Genomic DNA, 26,445 nt, shown 5'->3' with positions numbered 1-26,445 from the left:
TTGTCTCCCAGATGGTACTCCATCCGATTAATATTTGTTTCGATTGAAGCAGAACGCTCTCTCTCTCTGGGATACGCTTCACTTGTGAACAGAGGTATCCTATATTGGCTTGTTTCGTTTTTGGCCTCAAGCGATGAGCAATACTTTGAATAAATTTATATTGTACAAATGTTTCAAAATAAAAACTAGAAATTTTACACACATTTACACCCTATTATTATGTTTTTAATAGATATGGTCCAATTGAATACAAAAATTTATATTAACAAACATGTATTTTATATTTTTATTAATTTTTAGTGAATTGTCTATCTTGGACAATTTTGAGCGCAGATATAAAAGGGTTAATAATGTCCTAGAAATTTAAACTGTTAAATAGTTTTAAACCAAGTGGTGCGATTGTGCTGATGTTTGTTATCACCCAACTGATCTGGTAATACTGGCAGCGTTTATAACTAGGAGCTCAACTTCCGTGGCTTTTAAAACTATAAATTGTTTTTAACATTTTCAATTAAATTCTACGTTCCTGAGATATATAAAACTGCAAACATTATTTCAAAAAGAGGACTTGTAAAAATCGAAATAAATAAACCTTATACGATCAAATATTTAGCATTTAAATTTTAGATAATGGAGAACAATAGACCTTGAGAACATTGAAAATTAAAAAAATTGCAAAATATGGGCCACCCAATTGTACATATACAAAATGCACTATATACAAGTATGAATAATTTTCCATATTATGCACACTTAAAATATTTACCAAAACCCCTAAACCCACACCAACAACCACACCAATATCAAACATTTTCAGACTCTGCACAGTGCTTATGGTGAAAGTAAACCGACACTTTAAATGTATGCACGTCTAAAGCATATAGCGTTGTTAAAGCACCCTACTGTATTAAATTTTAGAAAACCATAATGGAAAGGTTATTCAAAGTGCCCGCCGTTGGTTTTCCAGCACGACCGAAGTCTGACAAATCAATCGTCTACCTTTGATATATTAATTTCCAACGATATTATTTACTGCTTCCGGACTAATTTTTTTTTTCAAATCTAGAATGGTCGACCACTCCACTAGTATCTTCAAACAATTAAATACAAAATAACGTGTAACCAATAACGACAGCAACGTTAGAAATACGGGTTTGAATATCTCTCCAAGCCAAAAATGTAAATCAAGTATTAATATCACTTATCAAAAACTAAAAATTTTCTCGTGTATGATCAATATATTTCTTGCAGTAGGGACAATAATAATTGTACCAAAACTTATGATAGTATTAAGTACCTTACATATTTTTGTACGTGCTAAATGAATGTTTCTAAGACATCTTTATCCATAATCAACAACAATTTGTTTAAATATATTTAAAAAAGAAAAATTCGAATACATTTATAAGGCAAACACACCATTTAGCTACGTGCTAAATTGATGATTTGAAGACATTTTTATCAAGTCAAATATTTTTCAAGCTTAAATCACAATTACAGTTGCATTTAATTCAAATTCCACCTAATTTTCAAGTACATGTTAGATCGATACCTCGGATATGTAATAAAACAACTTCCGCTATTTCAATCTGAGTTTCCAATTTTTATACCCAAACAATTGGGGGTATATTGATTTTGTCATTCCATTTGTAAAACATTGAAATAATGTTCGTTCAACCAAAATTATATATATCCTTGGTCCTCATAAGATTCTGAAACGATCTAGCTATGTCTGTTCGTATGTCTGTTGAAAATATGAATGAAGCCTTTGTTCCAAGGTGTAATAGTTCGAAATGTTTTTTGAACATTTCACAGAAAAAAATGACGAAAGTTGTTAAGTGATTAAAAAAAATTTTTAACTTTTAGTTCAACTATGTAACAATTTGTTTAATTAATTAATTTTGAAATTGTTATATTAACAATTTCTTATAGTTGTGTATCAGCAATTCATTTGTTAAAAATTTATTTGAATATTGAAAAGAAAAAATTGTGTCAAATATAAAAAAATAAATTTTATGTACATCAATGAATAACAGAAAATGATAGAATATTGGCGAATTTTTAAGGGCCAATGAACAAGGTATGTATATTAATTATGTTCTTGTAAAATTGGACATAGAATTTTTTAAAGAAATATTCATTGTACAGGATTTTAATGAGCGAAAACGTTCCTTTATAAGCAATCTCCGACTTAATTTTTGGCAGAGACTGAGATTCCTTGAATAACATCCGTAGCGTGCTGGTGCAGTTTCTGTCCTTCCAAGATTACATTCACCATAGTAAGTATTAAGAGCTCTGTAGAAATCCTATATCAATATCTGATGTATAAACTTTTCATTCATGTAGGAATATATTCAGGTACTCAAAGCGAAGACTAACTCTGACTCCGTTGCATAAGTCTCAATCTCAAATAATCCGGCCACTAAATGTACAAAAACTCCAATAATAAAAATCGGTCGGACTAGTGTATGTGGAACCAGTGAAGTGGAATGTTTGTGTTCGAAGACCATCGCATGTGTTACAGATTAAACCTTAATAAAATAATCTAATTAAAAGAAACCTTTATTGTTTTTTTCTTAGTATATAAAGGTTAGAGATGCTAATCGGGACTGATTTTTGAAAATCCCGGGGATCGGGATTTGGTAAAGAATCCCGAAATCCCGAAACCCCGGGTCGGGATTTTGAAAATTATAAGAAAAAAAACGTGTCTTTACAATTGAAAGTAAATTTTGTATTTAGCAATTAATTTTTATTAGACACTAAAAAGCATACTATTGCATCTATGGTTTCGTTTGCCATTCTGGAACGAATTTTGTTTCCGACATATGCTGCTGCCGAAAAACATCTTTCACAATGGCAAAACCGTTTGCAAAAACTTATAACAAATCTGCAAGTATTTTCCTCTTGTTCCTTCAGACTTGGTTTCGTTAATGTTATTTGGGTTTTTTGAGCAATCGAATTATTTTCATTTTGTTCGAGCTCCTCATCTCAGATAAAATCAATTTCGTTTGAAGAGGATTTAAATTGAGTTTTGTTAGATAACTTACAAACAAAGTGAAGAATTGATTTGCCAGAGCCCCAATCTAGGAAAACCAAAAATACCGTTTTCCTTTATTAACTATGTTGTAGCAGGAGTTGAGCTTAACAACTTTGCTGAACATCATTTTGCGATATTCGGGCATGTAGAATGTCAAAATGCATGAAAAAGGCACACAAAAATGACAATTTCCCCAATTTATTTATGAAAAACGGGATTTAGAAAATCCCGAATATCCCGGGATTTAAATTTAAAAAATCCCGGGCTTCGGGATTTAGATATCCCGAAAACCCCGGGATTTTCGGGAACGGGATTCGCCGTTTGGCATCTCTAATAAAGGTCAATTAAGTATGTAGTTATTATAAATACATCGTAGAAAATATAATTAACGACTAACAATATATCGGTTGTTGGTGCCTTTCCAATTAAAAAAATAATTGTATTGACGAATTTGGTATTTAATATGACAATTGATTTGTCGTAATTTTTTTCTGTGTTAAATTAACGTTTTTGTCACCATTCATGTAGCCATTACTGTACCAGTTACTTTTTGTAAACAATTTGAATATTTAAGTGGGACTTTTGTTACTTCTGCTCTGCCATTTGATGACACTGGCGAAGAAGAAAAACGTAGAAGAAAAAAATATGAAAAGCTCGCCTTAAATGTGTTTATTTGTTTACTTAAGCGCTCTTGTCTAGTTGGTAAATACTAGAATTGACATTAAAAAGTTTTGCAAGTAGGAAAAATATGTACATTAAGGGAGGTCAGTGCAGGCTGTCAGTCAGTCTGATTTTATTTATTACTTCTATTGTGCACTACACAATGCAAATTTCGTATGTATTTCTTAGATTTTTTTATTATTCATTTATTGTGCAGTCAATGAACAAAAAAACCAGACAGTATGGTTTCAAAAGATGTCAGATTTTTTTACTTATGTTCATGAACTTGTTGAATTAATTAATTTGTTTATGTTTTTTATTATTTATGTACTTAGAACTTAAAGTGAAAGTATTTAAAGAATATGCAAATATGTTTGGCCATAATGTACAATACTTATTCAGATTTCAAATCATAAAAGAGATCAGCTGGGATTGAGTAAAAATCATAAGTTAACAAATTTTAAATCAAACTATACCTAATTTAGATAGCTTAGAATCACTCTATGCCTTTAATTGTTTTTGAAAGATTTTTTTATTTATTTTTTTTCTGCTAAAGATTAATGATAAAAAAACATTTTTTTAAAAAAAATCACTATTTTTTTGTGCTGTCTATATCAATTTATAATCATTTCTTAATAGTCAGTTCTGAAGCTCTGTAGTTTCAAAGAATGTTTGTTTTTTTTTGGCGATTTTTTTTAAAAATGTGATACCCAAGGTTGCGTGTAATTAATTAAGAGTAGAGAAAATTATTTTCAACTTTGGTATATTTAGTGACCCCTACTGAAATTTTCCGGCAAACATTTTGGTAGAATATTTTAATCCTTAAATGTAATTTTTGAAAGGACTTTTTTTAATTTTCTCGAAAAAAATATCGGGTCGCTATTAGTGTTTATAAACCGGTTAACCGAAAAACCGGTTTTTCTTCGAAATCTCGGTTTTTTGCGAACCGGTTAATTTAAAATGTTGATTTTCGGTTAACCGGTTTATCCGGTTTTTATCACTCGGTTAACCGGTTTTTAAAATCTAGGTCTACAATTAAGAAATCTCATAATTTTGTATATTTTTTATATCCATTGTACACCCATTATTGGTCTGATTTGAAACCTAAACTGCTGAATGCAAACCTCTTGAGATTGATATTTTTAAGAATTACAATGATTCTAAATAGTAGAGGACGATGAATTTACTTAAAAACTTTTTTCAGAATAAATTGCACATAATGAAACTATTAAAAATTAAATTCCGCATAATTCTAGAAGTTAATCTAAATCTTAAAAATGATTAATGATAGATTTAGTGATGATTTTACCAAACGTTAAATTGAATTTGATGTACAAACCTTCTTTCAATAAATTTGACTTCATTAGTGTGTTTTGTTCTTAAATTTTTTTTTTAAATTATCATTTATTTAGCTTAGTGAAAATAGTCGTTTTCAGAAATATTACAGGAGAGACAAAAAACGTACTAAAATCCTTGATTTGAAATATTTTTGAAATCCGATAATGGAGTTTTATTACTTACATATTTGGTGTGATTTATGATGACAAATAATCACAGCTAAGACGAAGTGCATTTGAATCTTATAGGCCCTTTTTTGGGACTTGTAACATTTTCTGTTTCATAAGTTTCAAAATTATCAAATACTCAGAGAAAACAAATTCGTAGTAGCAACCGAATTTGTTTCCAATCGAATGATTCTGTATTAGTGACCGAATTTTACAGTTGTGGATACAGTATTTTGGAAGGGGTAACTAAAGTTTGGTTGCCTCAACTGAAATTCTTTTTGAGGCTTTGTTGTTTACACTAAATAAGTGAGAATAAATGACAGATATGTAGCCTTCAAAATGACATATAAGTTATTAAAAAAAACCGTGAGAGATAACTTAATACAAATATGACACTATACGATCTCATTTGTAAAAAAATATAATTAATTCGAGTTTTTTTAGAGTTTACTACAGGGTAAAAACCCCTTAATTTGTTTCCTTTTATAAACTTTTTTATTTAAATTCCCATATTTCAAATGTTAAAACATATGTAAATGCCTTTAAGCAAAGAACAGAACAAAGCATTATTCTTAATCTCAAAAATATGTTTGTAGGTAAATGATAATAAATATTATTCTTACAATAATATTTTATAGGTATTTACATACAAAAATATGTATTTTAAAAGTTAAGCATACGCTAATACTTTTACTCTCATTGTATTCATAAGCGTAACCAAGGGGAGGGGAAAATTAAATCTCCTTCCCCTAAACGAATATATTTACAACAAGTAAGATAGATTCGGTTGTGACGAATCTCCACAGTTAAAAAAAATTTAATGTTAAAAAATTGGCGTTATATAGTACATCCTTGGAATGGTTTTTGAAATATCTATCATCAGATATCCATATCCTCTATATTAAAAACATAGTAATCCAGATATAGATTAAGAATAGGTAAAATATCGAGGTGGTAGTAGTTTTTTGTTTATATCTCAGCCATTTGTAGGCCGATTTTCTCGATGTTATATTGATTTGTAAGTTAATTGGGGGCTAAAGGAAGTTTATTTTAACATACAGACGGACATACAGCTATATCGACTCCAGCATCTATAATGATCCATAATATGTAGACTTCAAGGGGTCGCAAATGAAAAATGTAGAAATTACAAACGGAATGGCACACTTTTATATACCCATGGTGAAGAGTATAAAAATACAAAAGTCCCAAAAAATTGGAACAAAATAAAGGGAATTATCATATTTTCCCCTCCCAAATTCTTATGTAAAACCCGCAACTGTTTATATGCAAATATATGAAATGTAATATATGTATAATCAGAATTTACAATTGCAAGTCTTTTATAAATGTAGTCAGCGTTTTATTTTATTTAATAATAAAACGCTGAATTGGCGCCAATTTTTACCAAATAATAGAACTGTTTGTTTGTTATTGCACTAATACGAAATGAAGAAATTTAATTTTTATTTTATTATTGTTTTTTTAGGTTTGTATGCATGTATTTTAAATGCAATTATAAAAGAAAGTCAACAAATACTAGTTTTTAAAAAAAATAAAAGCCAACATGAAAATAAAATGCTTATTAGACTGTTTCAAATTACGAATATAAAACAAATAAAAGTGTAATTCGACTGTGCAGAATCTTATAGTGGTGAGTACCAATATTTTATTTATGTGCACTAATTTTTGTGCATTTTGTAAAAGAAAATTTATCTGGTTCACCCGATATGATTAATTGTATAGAGTTTTCAAAAAACTGACAATATTTAAAACTGCCTTTTCGATTTAAAAAAATTAAAAACCGATCTGTTTCGGTTTTTTATTTGTTTGTTGAAAATTATAATATTAAGAAAACACATGATAAACATTACATTTTATGATAATTACACAGGTCAACAGCAAAAACTGACTTCACTATATACAAGGTGGCGCAAAAGTAATCCTCCTATCAGAAAATGCTATAAATTTTGCGATTGGCCCCTAATGTCAGTTCTGTTTTGACATTTGTGTAGTAAACACATGCGAAATACACGTTAATAAACAATGTTACGCTACACTGCTCCAGAAAGCGGAATATTGCCATCCTTAATCACCACCAAGAGGAAGATGATTTTTCATCAAAAATAATCATGAGTGATGGCCCATTTCCATCTTAGCGGGTACGTAAATAAGCAAAATTTACACTTCTGGGGCACTGAAAATCCTCGTGTAATCCACGAAGAGCCATTACACCCGCTCAAAGTCACTGTATGGTGTGCTGTTTTCGCTGGAGGAGTCATCGGACCTTTTTTCTTCGAAGACGTCGCTGGCCAAACGGTTACTGTGAATGGTGAGCGCTACAGAGCAATGATCAACGAGTTCTTTTTGCCGCAACTTGATGAATTGGGATTGGAAAACATGTGGTTCCAACAGGGCGGTACAATGGCACACACTGCACGTGCCACAACCGATATGCTAGAGGATGCATTTCCCGGGCGCCTAATCTCCCGTTTTGGCGATTTGCACTGGCCAGCAAGATCGCCTGATTTGACCGCTCCAGACTTCTTTTTCTGGGGCTTTTTGAAGTTGCGGGTTTATGTCAACAAGCCTCAGACTCTTGCAGCTCTTAAAGACAATATCCGTCAAGAATGTGAGGACCTATCGCCGGAAGTTTTGGCCAAAGTGATGGAAAATGCCATAAAAAGGGCTCAAATGACAATCAACTGTGGCGGCGGCCATTTACATGACATCATTTTCTCGACTTGATGTAAAAGAAATTAAAAGACCAAATAAAAATAATCCACAAGAAGAATCAAAGTTTTTCATTTTTCATTACAGCCAAAAAACATCGGAAGTTTACTTTTGCGCCACCTTGTAGATTTGATGCATCATGGTTACCTAAGTACAAAATTGATGTTTCTCCACATAATTTATGATAACTCAAAAAGGGTTAATCCGATATTATTGAAGTAAACTTAGAAAAGTTCAAATTTACATAACCTTTAATCTGTTTATATATTGCGTTTTAATCGGCTCAGTAGTTTCGGAGTTATAATAACAAATTAAAGCAAAAAATATATATTTTTTTGCTTTTTTTGTGTTTTAAAAAACTCATGAAAAATCGAAAACGGCAGAACTTGTTCAGGTTTATTACTTTGTCGCAAAGCCGCATATAATAAGAACAAAATGAGATATCGAAGATAAAAATCAATTGATTCTTTTCGAATTTATTCAATAATATCGGACTAACTGTTTTAGAGTTATCATAAATTATGTAGAGAAACATTTAAAAAAATTCACAATTTTAGAAAAAAACAAGTAAGAGTGCTATATTCGGCTATGCCGAATCTTATATACCCTTCACCTTTGTTGTGGATGCATTATTATTTTTTATAATTAGTATATATGTATGTACATTGCCCACTTTCAGCGTACAGCATCCTAAATTTATCAAGAACACAAAAAACAACAACAACGCCAAACGAAACAGAACACCAAAAGAAAAAACAAAATACGCAAGGCAATGAAACCAACACACATCCAAACATACGTTTAATTGTATAAAAAACAACAACAACGCCAAAAGAAACAAAACACAAAAGAAAAACAAAATACGCAAAGCATGCACATTCAAACATACGATTTGTTGATTTTTTGTCAAAAAATCCAACACACAACCAAACATACGTTTAATTGTATAAAAAACAACAACAACGCCAAAAGAAACAAAACACAAAAAAAAACAAAATACGCAAAGCTTGCACATCCACACAACCAAGCAAACGGTTAGTTGTATAAAAAACAACAACAACGCCAAAAGAAACAAAACACAAAAAAAACAAAATACGCATAGCTTGCACATCCAACCATACGTTTTGTTGTTTTTTTGTCAAAGCATGCAATACATTGTGTTTTTTGATGAAATTTTCAGAGGTTGTCTCGGATTTTTGCTCATATCTCCGTTATTTATGGACGGATTTTGCTGATTTTAAATAGCAAAATTCTCGAAAGTATGTCTGACAGAATTGTTGAAGATTTGGATCCCGGAGATATCTGGGGCCTTCAGAAAATTGATTTCAACAGACAGACAGACAGACAGACAGACGGACAGACAGACAGACAGACAGACAGACGGACATGGCTTAATCGACTCCGCTATCTATAAGGATCCAGAATATATATACTTTATAGGGTCGGAAATGAAAAATGTAGAAATTACAAACGGAATGACAAACTTATATATACCCTTCTCACGAAGCTGAAGGGTATAAAAATTAAAAAAAAATCTATCCATCGAATTTAAAAATTTGACCATTCTTGTACTATTGGAACCGCAATACATCAAAATTTTGTAGTGTGTAGCCTCCAAAATTTTTTCGATTTTGTTGCCAAATATCTTTAGATAAGACGGCACTGCAAGTTTGACTAACGATTTAAAATGGTGAAATGGTAACGGTTTGGCATAATTTCGGTGACAGTAGTCGTCCGAAAGGGTTGTGGGATCATCGGGTAGTTTTAATATGAAACTAAAGTAATGTGGAAATACTAATTTGGGCCAAAATATTATTAAACCTGTTGGTCCTGTAAACTGTATTGTTGATTCACTGGTCAAAGGGGAGCCTCGTTCGTATATTATAAGATTGGCCGATTTATTGCATTCATCGTGCAACAATTCTTCCAGAGGAACTTCATGATTGCACGCAGACGATAATGTCGCTTGAGACCAACTGTATGACGGCAATTATGACTGTTGTCGATCTGCAACACTGCCGCACAGTGGGGGAACTGAGAAAAAAAGTGAAAATAAATCTGTAACTTCTAAACGAATACACCGATTTTAATAAAAATTCGCACGGCTATAGAGGAGGTGTTGTTCAAGTTTTGAATTTGGGCTTATAACACCAAGGGGGCGCCGAGCCACAATGTGCCAAAGTGGGGCACCTTGTGTATATCAAAAATTATTCCAAATTTTTATATATGTATATGGAATCTACTAGACGAGATAATCCATAAATTTGACTAGTGATAAAGAAAAGATATACATGTTATATATCAACGTGTAGGAAATTATGCCCTCTTTTCAAAAATGCACAAAATTTTTAAGAATTAAAAAAATTATAGAAGACTTTTTTCAAAAATATGGGATAAAAAAAGGTAGCTGATTTTTTTTGAAAATTTAAATTTTTAAAATGCAATAAAAGTTTTGTTTATGAATCTTTTTTAATGAAATTTTACACTTTTATAGAAACTTTTCCAAATCCAAAAGTCAAAAAGATATTTGTGAATTTTAAATGAAAATCCCACAATTCCCAAAAAAAATTTCAAAAATCCCAAAATTGGGATTTTTTTGATTTTTGGATCTATTGTAGGTACCAAGTTCGATGCTATGGACATACAAGACAGGTCTTAATTTTTTGAAAGCAGCTATGCAATTAGAGAACATGTTCTCTAAATTTTAAATTTATATAAAAAATAGTTCTACTTCGGAAGCCTCTGGACCACGCACTGATACGAATTTTGATATTATTTTGCTTTTATAATATTTCCCGATATGTTATCTTTCAGAAAAATATAAATACATTATTAATCTTTTTCCTATTTTCTGTATAATTTTCGAAAAAAAAATTTTTAAGTTTGAATACACATAACTTTTGACTCAGTAAAGGTTTTTAAACAGTTTTTCCTTACGATTATTAATAAATTTGTTATTAATTCAGAAAAAGATATTTCAAGAAAATCGGGAAAGAATTGGATACGTTATTAGCAAAAAAGCAGACCAATATATGTAAAAAACATAAAATTTTACTTTTTTTAATGCGAATAACTCGTAAACTATATAAGATAATATATAGCAATGTCTTTTGTAGATCTCGTCTAGCAGATTCCATATACATAAAAATCTTTTAAATCGGATCCCAAACAAAAATTTGGCATCATTTTTAATTTGTTATATACCCGAAGTGCCTAACTTTGGGGCATTGTGGCTCGGCGCCCCCTTGGCTGTACATGTTATATTGAATCTCCCATATAATGACTTCTATAGAAATTGTCACTGCCCGGTCCTGGTTGACCAGAGATTGGTAATGCCGGGCATCTTGTTCCTGCATGACCTGACGAATCTGTCGGAGACGAACACCAGGATGTTGGTGACCTTCATACGATAACGGGTTGGTTTGGTTGATAACTGGAATAGGTTGGGTGAACCCATAGTGGACACAGCCTTAAATAACATATTTAAAACATCGATTCGAAATGATTAAAATCCCAATAAGCATTTTTACTGAAATTCAAACTGAAAGAAAGTAAGTGTAATTCAAGCCTTTAATTATAGTCAAACAATTGAATTACAGTTGCATTACACTTTATTTCAATAGCATTCTACAGTAAAAAGGAAACCTAAATTCAAGCCATAGGATTTTTCTTTGAAAAATAATACATTTTTTCAAGTTTAAAGCATAAATAACATTTGCATTCAAGTCAAATTCCAACAAAATATTTAATTGCTTGAATTTTTGGGGCTTTGGTGCTTATTGCGAGGTAATGTTTTATTGGTTAATTTCATAGGGAAAACGTAAGTTATTATAATTTAATCAAGAGCGTTAAAACTATTATAAAAATAATTGGTAATATTTAATTATAAGCCCGAAAATCCAAAATCAGAAAAGTCTAATTGTTTTTCCTACAAGTTAAAGTTCAAATATTTTAGTGTTTGGGATTTTCTAGAAAATACAGTGAAATACAAGTGTTACATTATTGCGAAGAGAACTTCTTTGAATTTCAAATAGTTACTTTTTACCTACAGTTTTATTAAACTCATAATATTTATAACAATTCCAAATTTCCATTACAAACAGCGTAAATACAAGTATTAACTCAAATAACAGGAAACAGGATTAAAGCTATTTTTCATATTTGATATTAGAAAACATTACCTAAAGCTAAATATATATTGGAGGATGCTTTAGCTCCTTTACAAAAACATTAACAACAATACATACACTAATGAAAAAACAAATAAAATGGCCTTGATGTAACAAAAAAGAAATACTAAAACAGCTAAACTTTTTTAAAATGGAAACAAATAAAAAATAATATACAAATAAACTTATACGTTTCCCTTAAAAAAAAAGAAAAAGACAACTTTATTTTTTGTATCAGAGTCTGACAAACATTATTCTTCCTCCCTGTCATTGCAATCCATACCACATCATACCATCCATACCATTCACTTCATCGTCACTCGTTCTCATTCTACATTTAAATTTCATTTACAGATTATTCACGTTTCTTGTTTTGTAGATTTTGTTTTTGTTCATCTTCGCTTTTTGGCACATTCTGGAATTATACTGCCTCTGTAGAATGTAGGCACATAAAGTGATGTTTTTTCTTGATTGTACTATTTACCATGCTCATCATATTGAGATTCAGCCTGAACTTTAACAACCCAAAACATTCTAAAGTTGTCCGAAGGACAGACTGACTAACTGACTGAGCAAAAAGCTAGAATCGTTATGTAAAATCAGAGAATTCGAGGAGTCGGTTCATTGTTTCGATATCAGAAGTTAAGAAAAATTAAATGAATCGGCAGCGACTGAGAAAGAATGCAAATATATTCGAACACATTTGTAACGAACTTCATAATTCCTGTATAATTTAATAAAAACTTGAATATTTCAAATTTAAATTTTTAATTTTCGAACATATTTTAAAAAGCTTATTCCAATACTATAATTACATTAAAATTATAAACATTTTGAATTTTTTTTTTCAAAACTTTTAAGTTCGAAATTGGAAAATGTATGAAATTGTTCTCAAATAAAACTAAAAGTATTTTTTTAAGAATCCTTATGGTTTAGAGATTTTTTTAACAGCTTTGAAATTTTTCGGATATAAAAGGTGAATGCATGAATGACAAATTTTAGATTATTCGGGCTACGATTCAGTAACAAATTTTGACATACAAACGAACAAACAATCATACAAGTTAATACGTTTAAAAATACTGCATTTAAGATAAAAAATATTAAACCAATTCAAGAAAAATTAAAAATGCTTCCCTGATGGTTCCTGTTTGCGGTTGCAAATTGTTACATTTTAAACATAGTGTAACAGATCAGGGAACCTAACCTAAACCAATTTATTATTTTTTGGATTTATAATACTGATCACAAGATTAGACTAAAATTAGTTTATAATATCTGCAGCAAATTTGTTAAAAATTTTACTGAGGTACACTCAATTATAAAATTCTTGTAACGTCAAACAAAAGAAAAAGTATCATCCATGGCGCTATTATGAGATGCTGAAATCCCGCTAGACCATCTCCTTGCCCCGTACGACTACTATTTGTTTTGATCGGAACTTTGGAGCAGTTTATCCGAAAATGGCTTGATTCGTTCTTGGCCTCAAAAGATGAGCAGTTCTTTTGCCTTGGAATCCATATGCCGCCAGAAAGATGAAAAAATGTCATAGCTAACAATGGCCAATACTTTAAATAAAATTATGATATCTTCTGAAAATTAAACTGCAAACAAATTCGTCCTTTCCGAGACATAGGAAACTTTTTTGAAAACTATAATCCGTAATTTCAGTTTTCTAAAACATCATCTTTTACCAAATATCTATATATCGCTCATTTGCTGCAAGGTCGTCATAACTGAAAAAATATTACCCTGAGAAGGGAATATAAAAGTTTGTCATTCCGTTTGTAATTTTCATGATATAATTTTCCGACCTTATAAAGTATATATATTCTGGATCCTTATAGATAACGGAGTTGATTGAGCCATGTCTGTCTGTCTGTTGAAATCAATTTTCTGAAGACTCCAGATATATTCGGGATCCAAATCTTTAATAATTCTGTCACACATGCTTTCGAGAAGTTTCTTATTTAAAATCAGCAAAATCGGTCCACAAATGGCTGAGATATGATGAACAAACCAGGACAACCTCGATTTTTGACATATTTTGGACATATTTTATTACTAAGTCATTAATATCGGAACGACGGGTGTGGACCCTCACATACAAAGTAAGTAGTAGTTATTTTTGAATATCTAGAGAACTATAATTCGTGAGAAAGCTACTATATAAACTCAACATTTAGGAGGACGACTACTCCAAGTTACGATAACTTAATAACAAGAGAGTTTATTAAATTACCAAAAAAAATATTAAACGGAAATTGTAAATTATTTATATATGCCCCGCAAAATAACCCATTATTTCTAAAGATAACCGTAAAATTTGTCAAAGAACATTTAAACATTGTTCTCTTTTCGGATGAATTCAAATACAATTTAAGAGGCAGCGATGGGAAAACATTTGTAATACTGCAGATGGAAAAGAGGCTGGGCCCGAAGTACTCAAATAAGACTTTCAAGTTTGGCGATGGCAATGTTATGGTGTGGGGCTGGTATGGATCCAATTCGTATCTCTTTTAAATGACGAGATACTATATGATAATGATAATATGGATATATAATAAGATAATATGGATATATAATGATAGATATTTCAAAGACCTTTGCAACGACGTATATAAAATCATAGTCAAAATCGGAAAAAATATTTTTTAACCCGAATTTTTTTTTTCACAAAATAAAAATCGAGTCAGTTTATTTCATTATATTAAATTTTTATTGGATTTTTTTTATTTGTATCCAATTACATTTTAAAACCAAAAACATGTCTTAGCTTTCTAACGAAGTCTTTATTCTTAAAATTGAATAAATTGTTCTAGGCGGGAATTCCTTGGATCGCGGGAAATTTCAAAACTAATCCCGATTTCCCGGGAAATAGAAATGTGCGGGAAAAGAAAAACTGTAGTTCTAACCGAGCGTTTACAATCCAATGAGGTACGCGTTTTGAAGAGGTCTGGCCAATCGCCAGATATTTATCCAATAGAAAACCTGTGGGCAATTGTAGATCGCAAAATGCGGGCTCAAAATTATATATGTATGCGCTTATAAGAGAACGTAAGAATTTTTTGTTGGATTTTGTCCTATTTGTTAAATATTTGCAACAGTTCTCATTGTATTGTGTGTGAACCAATGTTTATTCTAATTTGAAAAAAAAGATCACTATCGAAACGAATATCGCATTTAATTTAGTCGGACTTTAAATCTTTTAATAAAGGTGAAAACAATATTCTTTTGAAATCTATGAAAGCGACCTTTATTATTCATTATTTCTTACGTGTTTATGATTTTGTCAAATAGCAAATAATTTTGTGTCAATGACACTACTAGCAACATAATTGTAAAATTTCAGAATCCAAGTAAAGTTGAAAAATATACGATTGTGACAAACTAGAGTTCTTTTTCGTTTTTCAAATTATTTACCACTTATTATTTCAACTTTTGGATTTAGAGTTGTATAAACGAACTGCTCAGCAGATATGAAGGAGCAATATTTTTATATGCGTTATTATTCAATCATCATCCGGTAGAAACTTATAAGGTCCAACATTTTGAAGCCAGCTTTTTTTTGATTTTAATTATACCCTTCACCTTCGTGAGAAGGGTATATATAGGGTGCCCCGATAGACTACACGATAGTGTGCTGGACTATCTAATTGGGGGTTGCGGGTTCGATTCCCGCCAGAGACTCTGGGTGTATCTGCAGACAAGCAAAAAGCTTCGCAGTTTGTGTTTGTTTAAAAAAACATATATATAAATTTGTAATTTCTAAATTTTTCATTTCCGACCCTATAAAGTATATATATTCTGGATCATTATAGATAGCGGAGTCGATTAAGCCATGTCCGTCTGGCTGTTGAAATCAACTTTACGAAGCCCCCAAATAACTTACATACACGATTCAATATCTCCGGAATTCTTCCGGGTCGATTGCTATTTAAAATCGGTCCACTAATGGCTGAGATATAGGGAAAAAGCCAGGACAACCTCGATTTTAAACCTATATCTGGATTGCAAAGACCTTTGCAATGACGTATATAAGACCATAAGTAAGTTGGACCTACAATGGGTCAAAATCGGAAAAAATATACAAAAAATAAACTTTGTTTACCTAAAAATATTTAAAATTTTTATTTTGGTAAAGGGTATATAAGATTCGGCACAGCGGAATATAGCTCTCTTACTTGTTTTTGTTTAGTTTTCTGACCTGTGTATGTGGGCCCTTCAACCAATTAAAACGCCAAGCCAACTGTCAGCTTTAAAAGCTGAACAAATACAATTCTTCTCGAGACACATCGACATCCCTCTGACACCATAGTGTGGAGGGTATAATGCGTTTGTGCTGATGTTTGTAACGCCCAAAAATAGTCTAGCACCCACCTTAAAGTATACCGATCGACTCACAATCACATTCTGTCCGTCCGTCCGTCTTGCTGTCCATGTAAAGCTTGGGCGCAAAGTACAGGAATTCCCGAGAATAAATAGATTTTTTTGTTAATATGAATTAACTCTTTTAGTTATCTGAACAGAGATTATTAATGTATCACTAACTGGCTTTATCTGAACTAAGGAATTGTTGCTGTTTAAATCAACTGCGGGCTGACTGACTGGTTGGTTGGTTGGTTGGTTGACAGAATGGCTGACTGGGTGGTTTGGTATGATTGAATTTGGGGTTTGGTTGAGACTTTTATATACATATCCCTCTTTTTGTTGTTGTTGGTAGTTTGTTTAAATACAACAGCCAACAACAGCAACATTAGCAACAAAACACCATCATTTTTAGGCACATGTATGAAACGAAATTGATTTTTTTTTTTAGATTTTTTGCTTTACAGACCATATTCTACATATTATTGAAAGTTTTTCTTTCATTATATGTACTTAAAGCAATATAAACATTTAAATTCTTTCAGGCTTTTTTATAAAAGAAAATTTCTTCAGCCTTTACAAACAAATGAATTCAGGGGGACATAATATTTTTCTTTTTCATTTTTTTATTCCACAATTATGATGTAAACTTTAAGATACTTTCTTTATAGTTTTATTTTGTTTTTTTCTTCAACATTTGTTGTTGTTTACTCATACAATATTTCACGTGTTGGTTTTGTCATTATTTTAGCAAAATTTGTTGAGTATTTTTAATTACATTTAACACTCACTTTTCGATTGTGATTATTTTCTTAATTTCATTAAAAATTTTGTTGAATTTGTTTTTGTTATGTTGCGTTTAAATCATTAAATATTAATGTTTGTTTAATTTTTATAAAAAATAGGTATTAAGATGTTTTTGTCCGCGACACCATGCGTTATTCAGATTTTTCTTTCGTCTAAATTTAATAATAAGTAAGAGCTCGGCAAACACTCTCTTAACGACTGATTTTCATTTATTCACATTTTGCTCACAAAACCTTTTTATTTTCTTCATGAATTGTTTGTTGTTATTATATATACATATAATAAATACAACAAAGGCGAGTGGATGTTCTTGTTGTTGTTCTTTGTACTGCTGCTTTAGAATCGCAGATATTTTGTTGGAAACTGTCGCTGTGCAATCTACAGAGTAGTTGTATGTATAAAATAATAATGTTAGCATTATGTTATTAACATGTTTGGTTTTATTTACAGCAGACAAACAACATTATACATACACATAATGATTAAATTAATATGTATACCACACAGTTCTGGGTGACTGTCCTGAACTAATGATTTTAGCTATCATCTAGGGTAACCACTAGTATCTAGGGTATTCATTCGAGTAATGGTCGTTCGATTAATCGAATAATTTCTTATAGATAATTATTCGAACAATTTAAAAATGACCATTTTCGAATAACGAATAATTCGAACAATTTTATTTAGAATAATCGAATAAAACGATTCATGTCAAGTGAACCAACTTTTGAAATCGATGTCGGTTACATATTTTTAAGGCTTTATATTATCATAGCTCATCAATTGAGAGTTCGATATTAATCATTTTCGACAAATTTGTAAATACATATTAAAAATATTTTTTTGCTTATTTTATTACGTTGTTTTGAATAAAATCATTTCAAATCAGAAAAAAAAAAGTAAATTGAGGTGAAAAAATAAATATATTAAACAATTCAAATATTTCATTCAGTTATCATGAACAAAAATTTAAAAAAAATAGCTTAGCAGGTTCATTCGTCGCTGGCTCAGTGACTACTAGGGTATTCAATTAATCGGGTTTCTGGTTTAATCGGTTAATCGAGCAAATAATTAATCGGGGTTTAGATTTTATCGGTTAATTATAAATTATTCGATTAACCGGATAATTTCTATTTTAGTGTTGAACTGAAAATATAACCAAGAAATTTTATGTACTTATTTAAATATTCTATTAATAAAAAGAACAAAAACATAACAATTCAACCACAAAATAATTTTCTTTAGTTTTAATAAAATATGACTTGAAAAAAATTTTTCGCTGATTGTAGATTTAGGAGATTATTTGTTGAAGTTGTTTTGTTTTTAGTTTTTATATTGGAAGTGCAAAACAAAAAATGGATGTTATCAGTTCAAATGGATATAAAGTTAGTAGATGGACTCAGTTGGGCAAAGAATTTAATATAATTTAAAAGCCTGGAGAGTTAAGCGTTGGTTTATAGATTTATAGAATGAATGAGTGAAATTGTTAATTCCGAATTTAGATGTTAGTGAATTAAGCTCAAATTAATTAATTCGAAACTCTGATTGTAACTCACTGTATACATACCTCAATGATTAATATAATTAAAGTTTTTAAATGAACATAGATTGGTCTAACCAGAGATATCACAGTGTCCGTAGACCAGTGATAGGTAATTAAGAGAATATGGAAGTATTGTGAGTATTATAACTGAAGGAATATCTACTATGTATTTTTGATAACATAAAAGCAATCGGAAACTTTAAAGAATGTAATATTGAACAAGTAAGAGAGCTATATTCGGCTGTGCCGAATCTTATATACCCTTCACCAAATTATACTTCAAAATACAAATTTTAAATATTTTTAGGTAAACCATATTTTTTTTTATTTTCCAAAGTTGTTTTTTCATTTTTTGGAATTTTTTTTTTTAATTATTTAAAATTTTTTTTTTTAAATTTCACAAAAATTGTTTTGTTTTTTAAATTTTTTCAGATTTTGACCCATTGTAGGTTCATGGTCTTATATACGTCGTTACAAAGTTCTTTGAAATATCTATCATTAGATATCCATATTGTCTATATTAATGACTTAGTAATCCAGATATATGTATGTAGGTCAAAAATAGAGGTTGTCCTGGTTTTTTCCTCACATCTCAGCCATTTGTGGACCGATTTTGCTGATTTTAAATAGGAAACTTCTCGAAAGCATGTCTGAAAGAATTATTGAAGATTTGGATACCGAAGATATCTGGGGTCGGAAAATTATATTGTAGAAATTACAAACGGAATGACAAACTTATATAGGGTGAAGGGTATACAACAGTAATGCGCAGCCCATAGCACAATTGTGCAGAATCAAATCACACGTATTCTTATGCTCTTACATTTTAGTAGTCGTTGTCCACTCAACGAGACAACTAGGAATACGCATGAGCATTGGTGTATGACTTTTTCTTTATTTTTTCAGTTTTTGTATTTGTGTGTTTGTAGGTTCACTCATGGTACAATCAGTTACCAGGTACAATTATTAGAGAGAGTTTTCATTATTCAACCCTAAAACGTCAAACTGTGTGTTTAATTACTTACCTTTTTTCAATTTGTTACCGCGATATTTTATACATTTTTAACGTTTTAATTGAAATAATTACACATTTATTGAATAAAATATAGTTTTTCTTCAATTATTAATGAATTTATGGTTGAAATTGAATTTTTTCGTAACAAAAATTTAAATTCAATTATTTTTTTTTGGCATTTCCTTTTTATATTTTTTAATTTTCTTTTGTTTGACGTTATAGGGAATGTATAATTGAGAGCATACTTTCTAATAATTGTACCTTGCTAATTCTACAATGGGTTCACTGAATAAAATAAAGAATTGAATGTGTTGCTGAGAGTAAGTGTATAGGTGAGAGGATTTATTTTTGCGAACCTCTGGTATACAAATAGTATTTTAAAGAGGGTTCGCTAAACACTAGTTTATGGCAGCGGTCAAATTGTTGGAAGAAATTAATTGGGGATGAGTTATATTTCTGAACTAAATGACATTTGTTGAAGGTGGTCACGATTTGCATCTGATAACTACGTTTTGTGTATATCTCTATCCACACAGCTAAGGTCATTGACGTTAAATTATACAGAGGTGTAATGGCATGGAGTTAAGGTACGGTCACACATGGCAAATAAAAGAATTTAAATATATTTCATTTAGCGGTTACGTCTTTTTCGTCAAATATTTGCCAGTTTGAAAAATGTTGAATTTGTATGTAAAGTACATAGTCAGTCGAATTAAACATTTTCCTACATCTTACACTTGGTATTTTTCTAATAAAATTACTTAATTACTTTTATAATAATGTGTTAATAAAACTCTATTTTATTAAATAATCATATTCAAAATAATACTACAATATAAATAAAACCCATATCCACACAAATTTGTGGAGAGTGTGTCATAATGAAAAAAAAGAAAAAGAAATAAAATGCTTCGATTTTACCACAATTTATCACTAAAAACAATTTCTTTAAATATACAATCCTGTTTAGCGATAGTAACCATTGGTTTTTTCGATTGATTGGCATCCTGTACCTTTTGACGGATTTCGGCTGCCTTGACATCGTTGCGTATGTAAAACAGACGTACAATTTGATCTTCGGTCAACGATGGATAGTTGCCCAATAGTGTATGCAAATCTAAGAGTAAAACTTCCACATCACATACAAGTAAACTGGATAGCATTGATATCAATTTCAAAGGAGAGTCACTCAATGAAAGATTGGGTGCAATTTTTTCAAAGAATCTCTCTAAAGCTTTAGCTTCGGAATTTATTTTAGTCTTGATAGCCTCACAATCGGTAGAGGGACGTGATAGGCGCTTAGAGAGCAGGGCGCGTATATAACGTTTGGCCAACTGTTTTTGGGCCTCATTAATGACCATTTCGAAATTGGAGGGTGTTAAATGATTATAATCCTTAAAAAATAAAATAACATTAATTATAATTATTGGTTACAAATGAAAAAAAAATACCTGAAAATAATCATCCAATGTCATGCAAATTGTCTCCACCGATATGGAGTTTGGTAGCCATTTTTGAGTAAACAAATCATTGAAATGGCCATCCAAATCTAGAAACGCTTCTTCCAATAAATAACTCGCAGCTTGAGAGCGTATACGCTGGAATGTCTCTACAAGTTTCTCGAAATACTCATAGTGTTCCGTGCGCGCATTGGGCCAGTATTTCTGCTTCAACTGATGTGCCAAATCCAACATTTGCTGGCTGTTGTTCACTATGGCAATAATGTGATGAGTGAAAAACTTGATTTGATCACGATTACGAAAATGATGTTCCTTCAATTCCACCACATGTTTCAAATACGTTTGGCCGAACAAGTCCAATTGTCGTATACTCATCACCAGAGCCTTAAAGGTCAAATCATTGTGTATGGTATCGGTAACCTGCAGCAATTGATTGATCATATCAAAGATGATAACAGAGGATGGACTGTGGTAGTATTGTTCATCTTGATCGGGTATTTGTTCCGAAAACCATTCAATTTTATCTTTGTCAGCTGTTGTGGTCATCCATCCTTGGAAGTTTCTCTGCATATTGCCCAAATACTCGTCTTCCAGTGAGGTTAAGTGCTCTGAGGTTAGTAGGGATCCAGCCACTTGGTTGATATTAACATTTAAGTCGGGATGTCTCATTAGTTCATGTCCAGGATATGTATTGATAACCCAGGTTAATAGTGAGACGTATTCATTACCCTCCAAGCCACCGCTGACTATATTTTCTATCTGTAAAAAGTAAAAAAAAATAGAATAGGTTTATTATTCATTGAGGGAAAAAGGAGTGGTAATAAATATACTTAATACCAGAGACTGAAAATAACTCGGCCCTATAAAACTAAAATACTGGTACCCAAATTGTATTTTGTTATAAAAAATAAATCACTCAAAATAACGATTATAAAATACATTTAACATTTTTTGTTACAAAGTTACAAGCATAGAGAAAACACATAGAGCGGAAACTCTCCTGTCAAAGACCTAACTCAATTGTCAAAAACATATGTTAAAAACAACACTAGTGTTGTTTTTGTTTTCAAATAGTTTTTTTTTACTAATACATTCTCATCACTTACATACGTTTTTGACAACTGAGTTAGGTCTTTGACAGAAGAGTTTCCGCTCTATGTGATTTCTCTATGGTTACAAGGATGTTTTTTAATGCTTTGAAAAAGTTTTTTTATATAAATTATCCCTGCAGTTTTGACAGTGTCAAGTATCCCATTTAGTTTGGCTTCGAATTACTATGCAATGGATACTGCAAATACCTTTGTATATTCTCCTCGTAGAAGAATGTCCTTCCTGACATGCCTCAGGGAGGCCCCGGACATAGATGAAGTCTATTGTCAAAGACCGAATTCATGAGAAAGTATTGTCAAGTATTTTTCCCCACTAAACATTTTTTGCCGAATTGTACATAAAGTCAGCACATGTTGACGATTTCGTTGGTTGACAGGAAATCGTAATTCTCTGTCTGGGGAAATTCGTAAATTTTTTCAGACTTTCTAAAGTAAATTCCTAAGGAAGTTTAAACGTGTATGAATGATATCGCAAGGACGATTTTAATGAAACTTAAGAAAAATGTAGCATAAAGTCTCGTATTTACAAAATTTTTGATTTTAAAAATTAAGATGAAAAAAAATGGCAGATTTTGTTTATAGAGCGTAATATAAATACATATAAATGTGATAAATAATATTAATCTTGCGTCTATGAACTTTATTTTTAAGATTTAGTTTAAACGTTAACCAACCTAACTTTTGCTCGCAATGAGCGAAATGATTAACACGAATAGTTTTAGCGTGCTTAAGTAGCGGAGTATTCAACAAGCACAAAATTTGGAAAAATATGCTTAGTCAAATTCAAATTTTTCAAAATTTGACTATTGGTCAAAATAAAGGAACATTCATTTTTGAGGTATGGTTCCTTGGGCAAAGTTTCTTATTTTGATCCCTAGAATACGATTTCCCTTGTCACTTGGGCGATTTTTTTGCATCCCTACAAATCGACCCGCCCTAATGTACATATATTATTCAAATGAAAGATTTAATTGTCATTTCAAGATTGAATTTAAAAGTCATCAGCACTGCTGAGATATCTAAGAATGTTAAAACGTATTTGTAAACATATAAACAAATGTAAAATATACAGTGTAATCTAAATAAGCAGTGTAATTTACAGAATTCTGTATTTACAAATATTTAAAACTTTGGAGTACATAATCTACAGTGCTGCGATTATACATATTTATAGACACATATGATTAGCCACAAATGCTCAACATGACAAATAATTTGAATAAAGGCAACTTACATAATTCGATAATCCTTCATGGTACATTTTTACATATTCCTCAAAAATGTTATAGTGCGGTGGGAAACAGGGTACACACAACGACTTTACCACTCTCAAATCGACTAAGATATTTAGTCGTAATATCTCCAAGTCACGAACTAACCACATTTTATTGTCAGCTCTTTCCTCCAACTTGGAGCCTTCAATGCGTGTAATCACAGCCTCCTTAAGAACATTCATGGTCATGGCGCGCCATTGTCTAGGACGTCCTGGCGGTAAAAATGACGTCACCTTTTGTTGCTGCAAAGCAAATTGGTCGTTTTTCTCTTCACGCTCAACGATTCTCAGAGCAGTGACAATGAATTTGGGTTCCTTGCGTACCGTATTTAAGGTACGACTCAATATTAAACGAAGCTTCTTTTCCAGCGCATGTGATACGGTATCGATCTTCTCAAAATGCCGTTTAAGTGTTATTTTGTCAGAGGCATGCTGTTTGGGTTGTTTGTGTAACTCATACAGCAAATCATCTCGGGCGTTTTCCAAATCGGTTAAACACTGGTGGGCATTTAGCAGCTTATCTTCCTCAATATACGTCATTGTTTTCTGCACACTGGCCTCTACATTGAAGATATGCTTCAGATTCTCTACTGCTGTGGCATACTGGGAATGTTTTGTATTTTCTTCACGTACATCTTCCAAAGCATCGTAGATTTCAGGCACACCCTGCATAAGTTTCTCCACTTCTGCCATAGTCTGACTTACCTCCCGCACATCCGCCAGGCATGTTTTCAATTGCTTTAAACCAACCCTTACGCCTTCTAATTGATTTTGCATGCCAGTCTTTAGAAGAGCCTCCACGGAGGCTTTTTTGCGTGCTACTCTGTGGCAATATTGTTCAACTTTTTCTAGTTGTCCTGGTCGCTGGAGCATGTTTTTAATGTCCTTAAGGGCCGCTAGGCGTGCCTCTTCTTCTAATTGTTGTAAATCCATGGGCGTTTCACGTATATTTTTAATCAATTCACTACCAAATTGTTGACGTTATAAAATTCTTCATGTAAAAAAAATTGTTATGATTCTTCTTCTTTTTGTGCGACATCAGCTGTTAGATTTTGCGGTTGACAGTGATAGCATGTTTACAGTAACTTGGCATCACCTATTTAACCGTTAACAAGAAAATTGTTTAGTTTAAATATAAATTTTCATACTATTTTATTCAACGTTTTTTTAATATCTTGATTTATTAACTTTTATGTTTTCACAAAAAACCATATTTTTAACAGTTTTATCTCAGGAACCTGGAATTTAATTGTAGATGTTTTTGTTAATAAATTCAGTATGAATTAATTCACAGACTTAATTACTTTGTAATTAATTCCTTTTTGAATAATTAAAATTTTCTTTAATTCAAATATGCACATTACAAAAGCTTTAAAATGTATAGAATGATTAAATTTTTCTTCAATTCAAATGTGTATTTTGGACGTGCAAGTGTTTTGCACAGACAGACGGACATACATAGCTAAATTCACTGGAATCACCAGGATTTTTATTCCCATTCGACTTTTGAATCTTCCAAAAAAAAACCATGTTAGATTTTTTTTATTTTTTCATATAAAAAAACTACCAGGTAACATAGAGACGAGACGTAATTGTCAACAACCTAAAGGTAGGATCACACATGGCAAATATTTGACGAAAAAGACGTAACCACTAAATAAAATATATTGGAATTCTTTTATTTATTTCAAAAACTTATTTTACTTTGGATGATTCAAAACAAAAAAAAGTTTTATTTTATTTGATGCTGTTTGATCTTACAAAACAACTGTAAGAGCAAACACGCCAAACAAATATAAAAAAAGATGGTTACGCTTTTTTGAGCAAATATTTGCCATGTGTGACCCTACCTTAAGTCTGTTGTCAAAAATCTAACTCTTGCAACAACAAAATACATGCTAGTCAATGTATTTTATTGTTGTATCCGACATATGATTTGTTGTAATTTTGTTTGACAAATCGGAGTGTCATGAATTAGGTTTTTGACAACAGACCTATTTACCTATCTAGTTGTTATCTATGGTTGGAACCATAGAGAAATACACATAGAGCGGAAACTAGAAAAAAATTTGTTTTCACATATTTTTTTTTACTAATACATTTTCACCACTTAGGTTTTTGACAGGAGTTTCCAATCTATCTATATTTCAATGGTTTGAACTAGTGAATGGTAAATCGATTAGGATTATGGTCGAAAATCGATTTTCAGGGTCTAAAAACGATTATTTCGTGATCGATTATATACTCCGATTCTTATGCTGAAATCGATTTTTGATAACGATTAATCGAAATAGAAATAAAATTCCTGAATTTTTAGTATTGTCTACGATCTATTATTAGCTTTTCATTCCATTCACTAGTTTGAACCTGAAAACATAACTTGAGTTATTTTGTTACCATTGCACGTAAATAAATATATACTCTAGTTTGGTTTTTAATAATGTTTTATTTATTGATTATAATCTTTTACAGTTTTTTTTGTTTATTTATTTTCTCTGTATATGACATTACATATTAACTTTATAGTATTTATTTGTTTAAGATATTTCATTTTATAATAATTAAAAACAAAATTATATTTATAAATAGTAAAATAATACATTGGCATAAATATCATTTATATAAATACAATAGCGAATAATATTTCTTTTTTATTTTGTTGTTAATTTTCGACTTTTTTTTGGAAATAAAAAGTTATTAAGGAAGAAGATGATTAGTAAAATTATTTCGTTTGTTGATCGGTATTCAAACATATACATATGTTCA

The 26,445-nt window shown here is 30.9% G+C and overlaps 1 protein-coding gene across 1 annotated transcript in view; it reads right to left on the bottom strand.

The window, feature by feature from the left end:
* The window catches only part of Sec6 (Exocyst complex component Sec6), a 30,447-nt gene extending 5,739 nt beyond the window's left edge, over positions 1–24,708 (bottom strand). The window contains exons 1-3 of the mRNA XM_065512841.1: positions 23,641–24,708; positions 21,289–22,056; positions 20,759–21,231 (exon numbers count right to left, since the gene is read on the bottom strand). Of these exons, the coding sequence (XP_065368913.1) occupies positions 20,759–21,231; positions 21,289–22,056; positions 23,641–24,612 (2,213 nt within the window). The 5' untranslated portion in view covers positions 24,613–24,708. The remainder of the gene's footprint in view (positions 1–20,758; positions 21,232–21,288; positions 22,057–23,640) is intronic.
* Between the last annotated feature and the right edge of the window lie 1,737 nt (positions 24,709–26,445).

The sequence above is a fragment of the Calliphora vicina genome, chromosome 5, assembly GCF_958450345.1.
Source record: "Calliphora vicina chromosome 5, idCalVici1.1, whole genome shotgun sequence".
Lineage (NCBI taxonomy): Eukaryota > Metazoa > Arthropoda > Insecta > Diptera > Calliphoridae > Calliphora > Calliphora vicina.
Note: the sequence above shows the minus strand (reverse complement) of the source record. Positions and strands in the feature narration are given on the sequence as shown.